General features: G+C 58.5%; 1 protein-coding gene across 1 annotated transcript; it reads left to right on the plus strand.

Annotated features, from left to right (window-relative positions):
- Positions 1-5,732: 5,732 nt before the first annotated feature.
- Positions 5,733-8,629, plus strand: NPPA (natriuretic peptide A). Its single transcript, XM_081144010.1, has 3 exons — positions 5,733-6,645; positions 6,731-7,057; positions 7,587-8,629. The coding sequence occupies exons 1-3, from the start codon at positions 6,523-6,525 to the stop codon at positions 7,596-7,598; spliced, it is 462 nt and encodes a 153-aa protein (XP_081000136.1). The 5' UTR covers positions 5,733-6,522; the 3' UTR covers positions 7,599-8,629.
- The last annotated feature ends 1,565 nt before the right edge of the window (positions 8,630-10,194 follow it).

Consider the following 10,194-nt stretch of genomic DNA (forward strand, 5'->3'; position numbering starts at 1 on the left):
CCGAAAGCGACACGGCCGGTGGGGTTCCTGGAAGACCCGGCAGAGCCACTCGCCAGGTGAAGCTTCCTACCTGGGGACAAGTGAAGCACTTGGCAAGCGAGGCTCAGCACAGACGTGGTTCACCTCCACCAGCACATACAAGCTCTTCAAAACAGCAAGGCCCCCGTGCTGGATCCTGCAGAACTTGCTGGGAATTTGTGAAATGACCTGAAAGGTTTTAACCCTTTTAATTTGCTGAAACATGCTGCATGCTATCTGATATTCATATGAAGTTTGCTATTGATGCTATTTTGCTTGTTCTCAGTCAGCTGCAGAATCTTTGGAGCCCAGGCCCGAGAAACGCGGATACTTATGCACAGCCTGCACTTAGAAAATAAAAAACGGGGAGATGTGGAGAGCGGCTGACCCTGGAGGCTGGTCGGGACTCGGGCAGGAGCGAGGCTGTGCCCTGCAGACCCCGAGGGACCTGGGCCGGGGCAGAGGCAGAGCCGTGCCTGGAGCAGGGGCCCCGTCCATCGCGTGGGCCGACACGCTGGCCCGAGCAGAGCTCCGCTCGCGTGCGACGTGTCCTGCCAGAGGCTGGCAGATGCCATCAGCCGGGCCGCGGGCAGGGGCCAGCTTCCGTGTACACCGGGGGCAGCTGTCACAACAGAGAACCCCCAAGATGTTCTGGGCGCAGCAAAGCAGCATGTGCTGAGAAGGCTTGCCAAGGGATTGTTCCTGACATTTTCAGCTAGCCGAGTTTCCTTGAAGAATTGCTACCTTGATGGATGTGATAAAGGCGCTGAGCTTGCTTGGGGCCCCTGTCTCTCCATCCGAGGGCAGGGTCCCACCCGGCCCAGCTTTAACTGTCCTCCCTGTCTCTGTGCATTTCTTTTCTTTTCTTTTTAAAAATATATCTTTATTGATTTCAGAGAGAGGAAAGGAGAGGGAGAGAGAGAGATAGAAACATCAATGATGAGAGAGTCATTGATCGGCCGCAGCCCGCAACCCGGGCATGTGCCCTGACCGGGAATCGAACCCCGATCGCCTGGATCCCAGGTCGACGCTTAACCACTGAACCACGCCCGGCCGGGCTGTGCATTTCTTAATCTCCCATCGCTCCCTCTCAGGATCCCCCACTTCCCCACACAGGTCGCGGCACAAGAGTCCCCGTGTTTCAGGGTGCCCCCCACCCCGGGCCCTGCATCATCACTTCCCCTCATTTTAAGGCAGAAAAGAAGACCAGCACTAGAATCCTCCTGTGGCGCCTCAGTCGGCCGGGGGGCCCAGCAGGGGTCTTGGCCCTGTCCTCTGTGGGCGCCCCCTGCCCCGCATCCTGCGTTTTAGGCATCCCAGACCACGACGCTGGGCCTGGCCCTGCTTCTCAGGTTCCAGGGCCGTCCATATTACGATCCAACTCAGCAAAGGAGACAGGACTATCCTTACCGCCCATTTACAGATGAGAAAACCGAGACCCAGAGACACGAAGCGTCCTACCTGTCTGCCTGCGGCTGCTCGGCCCCGGTGCCGGGATTTCAGCGCAGATCCGAGGGGCTCTGGAGCCTCCGCCCTTTCCTGGCCTCGAACTGCACTCACGGCCGCCCTGCTTGTCTCACGATGTTTCTTTGAAAGAGAGGGAACCAGAAGCAGGGGGTCTTGGTGCTGTTTCTCATTTTAACTCACTGTGCATCAGAGATCGTGGGCATCTAATGAGATCTACTGAGATTTTAAAAATGAGGTTTTAGGAGCAACTTCAGTCCCAATAAGACGGTGAGTCATCTTCGCCTAACGTTCCTGACAACAACTCTGTGAGGTAAGAATTCTTCGTGTCTCCCATTTTACAGATGAGGAAACCGAGGCACAGAGAGGTGATGTAACTCGCTCAGAGTCACCGAGTGAGTGAGTGGCAGAGACAGGATTCCAGCCCACCCAGCCTGGCCCTGGCGCCTAGGCCCCAACGACGGCACCACCAGCCTCTCCCAGGTCAGTGAACCGGGCTGGTTGGTGCATCACTCAGCTCACACTCGGTGCCACAGCAACCTTTCCTCTCTGCTCAGCTGATGGAGATAAACCCCTCCCGGGACACCCCCTCCCCGCACCAGCCAGGCCCTGCAGCTCTTCCAGGTGTGTCTGCTCTCCCACAAACAGGGCTCAGGTGGGGGAGTCTGTTCATGAGATACAGACCCATCCTGCCAGCGGGCTTTTCCAGGAGAGAGAACCCCAAAACCACTGTGAAGGAGCCAGATGACGGCCGGAGGAGGGCGGAGGGGAGGGGGTGGCCTGAGGTACCCAATGGAGTGACATCTCCCTGGGCTCCCTCTGCGTGGTGTTTCTGGGCAGCACACACCGTCTGTGGATGTCCCTTAAAACCAGCGTCCTTAACGTGTGACCCCGGCCCCTTCAAACACGCCCCCTCACAACTCCAGCCATGCCCTAACCTCCCTGACTCCCCTATTACCAACCTCTGTCCCGCGAAGGAGCTGCCAGATCTCCTTGTCGCTCCATCTCCACGTCACTTTAACCTTCCCAGAGATGTGTTGGTGAAATAGACCCCAGGAGGTCTAGCTGGTGCTTCCTTCAGAGCCAGAGGAGGCTCAGCAGAGGGCAGGCAGGCCTTGCTGGGTCTCGGATGTTAGGGCACAGAGTTGGGCCTGAATGCTTCCTCGGGTGGCAGGGTTGGCACGTGCCACATTCTCGAGGCATGTTCAGCCCCTCTCCACCCCTCTGGGGCAGCTTTGACCCTTCTGAGAATGATTGGAGGCAAGAAAAAAAAAATGCATTACTCTTCTGCAGAGCCAGGTCTAAACAAGGTCATGCACTTGGCCATTTGCCTTTGTTCAGCGTGTGGTTCTCAGCCTCGCAGCCCCGTGTCTGTAGGATTTCCCACGCACGGCCTTAGCTTCAACGATCAGTCCGATTCCACGGCGTGACCTGTTTCTCCCATGGGGTCAGGAGCCAGCTCCGCACAGCTGCCTGGATGTCCTGAAGCACCTCTAAACCCAAACGATGCACCAAGCCTGGGACACAGGCTCCCAGTCTCGTGTGCGGAGCTCTCGTCTCTCTGTTGCGCATGGTCCCTGCCCTCAACGCTTCAGGGCACCCTAATTCCATCCAGCAGTTCCCAGCTTCCTCCGGCAGCCAGCTGGAGCCCACTCGGCTCCCCGGGTGCAGGCAGGAAGTGCTGGGAACTCACTCGGCCAACATCCGACAGGAGTCAGCGGTTAAAGACCCCAGCGCCCTCGATCCACAGGTGGGACCCATCTGATACCCCGGCGCCCTCGATCCACAGGTGGGACCCATCTGATACCCCGGCGCCCTCGATCCACAGGTGGGACCCATCTGATACCCCGGCGCCCTCAATCCACAGGTGGGACCCATCTGATGCCGGTTCCCAGAGTCCTCTGCCGGGAGGGAGGGTTGAGCTCCAACTGCCCAAGGTGGTCGCTGACTTGCTGCGTAACCTGCTCACTTCCCCACTCTCCTGATGTTCCCTGGGATCCGCTCCAAAATAAACTACCTTTGCTTGGATCCTCGCCTCAGGTTCTGGAAAACCCAGACTGAGACACCCCCCGGTTGAGTAAACCTCCCCCCAGGGCCCCGCCCTCGATGACTAGAGTCCTGGGAATCTCCCTCGGCCCCAGTCTCTGGCCTCCGGCGGAGCCGCCCAGGCAGGTGCGGTGTCCACACTGCCTCCCTTCGAGGCTCCTAAACCAGTGAGCCTAAAAGCAGATCCCGCAGCCGAGCCCCGAGACGACCGCAGCCCCCGACAAATCTTAACGGCAGCCCGTGAGAGCCCTGAGCAAGGAGCACCCCCTGGGCAGGGCCACGTGCCTGATCCGCAGAAACCCTGAGATGACAGATGTGTGCAGTTTTACGTCGCTACGGTTTGGGGTAACTTGTTACGCAGCGACGGTTAACTAATACACTTTGCCTCTCGCTCTTGCTCCCCTTGAACGGGAGCCCCCATGAGCTTTAGCAAATGAATTTCACCTTGGGCTTCGTCTCCTAGGGAACCTTTCCGCTTCCTATCCCAGGGGCCTCCATACTGTACCAAAGAGACAGATCCTTGTCTTCAAAGTCAGAAGCAACCGTCCCTCGATACGCAAGTGTCCCACCCATTTCTCCCAACTGGAACTTCTGCTTTAGACCAGTTGGGTCTGACGGACTCGTCCCATGAATACGATGGCTTTTCATACCAGTTTCGCACGTGTGACATCGCTGGGCCTATGGCTTCCCAAAGCAGCCCACAGCATCCCCATGGAGGGCGGGAAGCCACACCCGGGCTAGAAACTGGAGATGCCCCAATTCCGGCCCCCCCCCCCATTCGCAGCGTTCATTCCGTATGCGACTAGCACGGCTCCTTTCCGGCGATAGGGAAATAAAGCCTCTGATTTTCCAGCTACTAGGGGGGTGGGGGTGGGGGATCGGTTTTCTGCGCCTTTTACGTTCCTTCTCTCTTGCAGGCTGGCTCCTAAACACCCCACTGAATAATTGCTCCCCGTACACATTCGGGCTAGAAAGTGTATTTGGGAACTGCCTGTGTTTCCTCGGGTCCACTTAGTGCAGGGGGTGGCATTGGTTCTACACAAAGTCCTCAGGGCAGCAAAACGGAATATTCTTTTCCTCGCCAGCCCCTCTGCAAACAAACAAACAAACAAACAAGCCCTGGCTACAAACCCTGGTTCACCAGAAACTCAAGGAAGGACCCCCGCCCGCTCGTTTCACTCCGGGAGAGGAAAATGGACTGGAGTCCACGGAGGCGGGCGAATTCCGAAACTCTCTGTCTGGAACCTCGGACGGGACTCCCGCTTCTCCTCGGGCCACCCACAGGCTTCAGCAGTGGCCCAGGACGGAGGGGCAGCACGGCCCTCAGAGGCCACCCCCGCGACGCTCCTGACCCGTCTTTGCAGCATCAAAGGCCCGTGTTAAAGGGCATCTCCGGGGACGGCTGCGTGACGCACACAGCACGGGGCCCCGGCTCCTCCCAGCGCTGCTCGCTGAACCCTCGGCTAAGAATAACCTGCCAGCCTCGCAATTAAGCCCTGAGCACGGCCCAGGGGCTCGTCAGGATGCGGTGGCTCCTCGCCCCGAGAGCCCCTCCTCAGAATCACACCAGTTTCCATTTCAAGCTGTTTGTCTGACCCGAGTCAGTTCCCGAAGGCTCCTTCCTCCTTCTGTCTTAAATAAAATCACCCGGGGACACCTCTCGGGATGTCTGGCCACGCACGCACTGCCCTCTCGAAATAGAACAGCCTGGCTGCCTGCGAGCCAAGGAGTGAGCACCGCTGGGGAGGGGTCCGGCCAGGTCGGGGCTGGTCACCGACACGCATTTCCTGAGCTCCCGTGGGGACGCGTTGGGTGGGCCAGCAGGTCGTGGAGGTTGAACACAGACCTGCCCGGCGCACAAAGCTCCAGCCCCCGGGCAGGGGAAGGTGAGCTGCAACCTGAGAGGTTGGGAAACGGGTGTGTTTCACCCGGGACTGTACCTAAAGGGCTTGTAAGGAAGGCCTGGCTTTCAAGTCCTAGTTCTGCTGCTCATGACCTTGGGCAAGTGACATAAGCTCTTAGTCTCAGTTCTGTTTCTCTGTAGGTGGGAACAGTACCCACCCACCTCCGGGGGGGCGTCGCAAGCTTCCAACGCAAAGAATCTGGGCTTCTCTAAGCAGCGAAAGGAAAACAGGCGTCTGCTTAGGGCCCATCTCCCTCAGCACCTCGGAGGGGACCCTGGGGATGAAGGGGGGAGGGGCTCTGCTCCCCAAGGTGGGGGGAATGATGGTGCTCCCCGAACTTGTCTTGCTGTTCATATTTGGGAGCTGGGTTCTGGGGGCGTTCATCACCTTCGGCTCCCGGCTGAGTTAGTCGTCTGAAAAACAGCTTGTTCTTCACCTGACCTCGGGGAGCTGCTGCTAAAAGTGGGGGCAGCCCCGCCGCCGGAGGGACAGGCTCTGCCCTCGGGACTGATGAGTCAGGTGCGAGGCCAGCACCAACATCCGGACTAATTTGTCCCCAGCAGCAGCCGGCTGCCTGCCGTTTCCTCCTCTCCCACCCTTATTTGGAGCCCCTGACAGCTGAGCCGCAAACCCACTGGGCGACTGAGCCCTCACCCTCTGCTTCCCGGCATGGGTCCCACCGCCCAGGAGAAAGAAGCCCCAGGCATCGCTGTGAGATAACCAAGGACTCTTTTTTGCTCTTCTCACACCTTTGAAGTGGGGACCTCTTGAGGCAAATCAACAAGAATGTGGCTCTTGCAGCCCAGGTTCCCGGGGGGCAGTTGGGGCTGCTCAAGGTGGAGGGGCCGTGAAGAGCTCTGCTGGGCTGATAACTTTAAAAGGGCATCTTCTGCGGGCTCCTCGCTCGGCTGCTTTATCGCCGCAAGTGACAGAATGGGGAGGGTTCTGCCCCTCCTGCGCTCGCCGAGAGCCGGGGGGCTATAAAAAGAGGAGGCGCAGGGCAGCTGGGAGACGGAGCCGAAGGTCGGTGGAAGGGAACCAGAGAGGACAGAGAAGGCAGCAAGCAGCAGGCCCCCCCTCGACCGCCGGCATGGGCTCCTTCCCCACCATCGCCGCCGGCCTCTTCTTCTTCTTGGCCGTGCAGCTCCCGGGCCAGGCCCGCGCCAACCCCGTGTACAGCTCTGTGTCCAACGCCGACCTGATGGATTTCAAGGTAGGGGCCGGTCTGGGGCCGGGGGGCTTTGGGGTGCTCTGCCAGTCGGTGACGCCTTTCTTCCCCTGGCTTTCCTTCCACGAAGAATTTGCTGGACCGTTTGGAGGACAAGGTGCCTTTAGAAGAGGAGGTCCTGCCCCCACAAGGACTGAGTGAGCAGAACGAAGAGGCTGGGGCCGCTCTCGGCTCCCTCCCTGAGGTGCCCCCCTGGACCGGGGAGGTCAGCCCAGCCCAGAGAGATGGGGGTGCCCTTGGGCGGGGCCCCTGGGACTCCTCCGACAGATCGGCCCTCCTGAAAAGCAAGCTGAGGGCGCTGCTCGCCGCCCCCCGGAGCCTGCGGAGGTCCAGCTGCTTCGGGGGCAGGATGGACAGGATCGGAGCCCAGAGCGGCCTGGGCTGCAACAGCTTCCGGGTAAGAGGAACTGGGGGTGACGCGGGGTGGGGGGGAGGAAGGAAGCTGGGGTTTCACTGAGTCTCACGCCTCGTCATAGAACACCTCCAGGGGATGCTTTTGGCAGGAAAGGGACCAGCATAGAAGCTACTCCCTTGGGAGTTTCTGCCCCAACTTGGCGGGTGTCCGGTGACTCTGGGGACAGCGCCATCACCCTTAGCTACAGCTTGTTGAGAGAACGCTGAGAGGAAAATATTACCGCCGTGAGCACCGGGTACTTAACACGTTCACGGGGCCAAGTCTCCTTCATATGGTTGCCCGGCAGGGGATGTGCCTCCCTGGGACCGTCGGAGCCCAAAGCTCAGTTGCAATTGACCAGAACTCACCTTTACGCGTCCAATGATCAACCTATCAGCTGGTGCGACTCAGAGGGTCGCCAGGCTGACGTGGGGACTGGGGCGGGGGGCCGTGAGCAGAGTCCCACGAAGCCAGCTTTTCCAGCAGAGCCAGGTCGCCAGGCCTAACACGTCCGTCTGTGTTTTCTTCTCAGTACCGAAGATAACGGCCATGCCCCGGCAGACTTGGCGAGACCCCGGTCCCCGGGGGCCTTCCGCTGCCCTTTGTCCCATGTCATCGCCGTCGAGCTGTGACGAGCCCCCTGCTCAAGCCGCCCGTCAGCCTTTCTCACGCTTTAGGCTACGTGTAGATACAGCGGCCTACCCGCGGCTGCCCCGCCGCCTCCCCCGGCCCGCGCCTTACGCTTTAGGGTAACCCCTCACCTGCTACTCAGAGAGTTTTGAAAAATGAATAAACTTCAGCACCACGGACAGACGCCGGGGCGCGGGCGTTGGCGTGATTTCTTTCTGGTTCCCGGGGAAAAAGGATTCCGCCGGATACTCCTTCTCGCGGTTACTTTTGCCAGACACAAGGCGGCTCGGTGCCGTTTAAAAATAACGGATACGCTTTGCTTCTAGAGCAATTTGAGGTTCGCAGCAAAGCTGAGCGGAGGGTGGTGCAGGTTTCCCGCAGACCCCCAGCCGCTCGCGCGCCAGGCCTCCCCCGTCGCCAACACCCCCACCGGGTGGTGCATTTGTTAGCTGCTGAGCCCCAGTGGGCACGTGGTTATCACCCAAATCCCACAGTTTACGGAGTTCCCTTTTGGCGTGCATTCTGCGGACTTGGACAAATGCGTTCCTCCTCTCTCCTTCCTCTTTATTAGTATTTTTTTGGGTGGGGATTTGGGACTCAAACTGCAGTTCTCAGCCGGCTCTCTCGCTCCAGCGTCATCACAGGTCCTGAAAACGCCCCAGGAGACCGACAGGGCATTTTGATTTTTAGATTTGCTCACATGCAGGGACCTTATTTGTTAAAAAGAAAACTGAAGCATCTAAGTTTTTCTCTCCCTGGTTACACCTAATGTGGCTTGTATGCAATAGACAGTTTTTGCACACCTAGTGCCTTCTGGTTACAGCTTTTTTTTTTTAAGGCACATTTAGAAAATGAGCGCACCAACAGGGGTGGGGACGGGATAGAAGGGGCCAATGGGGGAAAAAAGGGGACACCTGTAACACTTTCAACAATAAAGATAAATGTAAAGAAATGAAATAAGGGCACTACATTTTCTCTAGTACACTTAGCTGGGGACGCTTAGCTGCTGCAGCTGAGTCAACTGCACTTTTAAGAAGAGTAGGCGAAGAATTGGGTTTAAAAGCTGAGCAAAGTGAAGACAGAAATGTTTGCTATGCAGACAAACTGCAAGTTCACACGCCTTCTGGGTACTGACGTGTTTAAAAAATAGCCACGGTCTTTCCCTAACTCAGGCCCAAGGTGCCTGGACTTGTAGCCTTGACTACAGGGGGAGCCCCTGGAGAAGACGCAGTTTCATTGTATCTGCTTCTGAAAAGGTCTCCGAGGTGGAACGACCAGGCACTAAGCCCCCCTGCAGCAGGGAGACGCTCTCTACCCTATTTCCCACGTCACCTCCCCGCGCCCCACTCCCTGGGGCGGCTGCCGTGACCCTCCTCCTACACCCACACGGCCGCTTCTCCGTGCCCGGATTCACGCTGTTCCTTCCGCCTGGAATACCCTTCGTCCAGTGCTCCCAAGAACATCTGCTCATTCTTTCTCAAGGCTCGTTGGGAAATGCCACCTCCTCCGGGAAGCCTTCCCTGATACCACGTGCCCAGTATGAGTTACTCTTCACTGGCAGCCTTGTGTGCATAACTGTTATAACAGGGAGCAGTCTGTCTTGGTAGCCATAGTCTCTGTCCCCGGGTTGCAGGTTCTCCGAGGGTAAATGTCCCTTTCAGCACCCCCAGCGGCACACGGCACAGTCCATGCTCAATAAATGTCGGTCAAATTGTATTGGTATTGTACGGAAATTGGGAAAAGAGGTGATAAGGGAGCGACTGGCTCCGTGTAGAGGGACAGGGAAGCCAGGAGTGGGTGGTGGTCAGGGAGTGGAGTCGGGAAGGAACTCTAACCACTTCCAGTAAATACTCCTCGTGTGGGCTCCACACGCGGGAGGGCGAGACACCGAGAAGCAGGCCGAGGACAAGGGTAGAGCGCGGAGTCTGTCCCAGCCTGGCTCCTGAGGTCAGGCGCCGGGGCAGCTGGGGACAGCGGGTCGGCTGAAAGCGCCAAGCGCACAGAAAATGCCCCTGGGGGTTAGGAACCGTGGGGACAGGTGGAGGGGACCTGCTGAGGCCATTCCTGCCGCTGCTGGAGCTGCTGGAATGGCAACTCGAAGCGGATCAGTTAGAGGAAAGTCACACTGCTGGCAAGACCCGAAGGGAACGAAAAGCAGTGGCACGTGGCACCGACGGGAGCCACAAGGTCTAAACATCCAGACTCGGCATCGGTTTCACGTCCTCTGGTAGGCTCTCAGGGGAACCCGTTTGTGGGGCGAACCCCTAAACACAGTCGGGGATGAAGATGGGCGGTTTCTCCGGCGGGAGAGGAGCAGTGAGCAGACCCGAGTGTCAGCCTGAGGGGGACAGAGGGCGCCTGTGAAGGTAGTGAGCGGGCCCCGGGAGGAGTCTGCTGGGGAAACTGAGGAGCGCGGAGCTATAAACTGCGTTCCAGCTCTGGATTTGCACAGCAGAGGGTGTAAGGTAAACCAAGTGTGCGCTGGAGAGGGAACCGTGCAGACAGAAGCT

The sequence above is a fragment of the Miniopterus schreibersii genome, assembly GCF_964146895.1.
Source record: "Miniopterus schreibersii genome assembly, chromosome: 8".
Lineage (NCBI taxonomy): Eukaryota > Metazoa > Chordata > Mammalia > Chiroptera > Miniopteridae > Miniopterus > Miniopterus schreibersii.

Coding starts and splice junctions, on each gene's coding strand:
- NPPA (XM_081144010.1), top strand. CDS start 6,523: ATGGGCTCCTTCCCCACCATCGCCGCCGGCCTCTTCTTCTTCTTGGCC. Junction 6,646..6,730: donor CCGACCTGATGGATTTCAAG/GTAGGGGCCGGT, acceptor CCTTCCACGAAG/AATTTGCTGGACCGTTTGGA.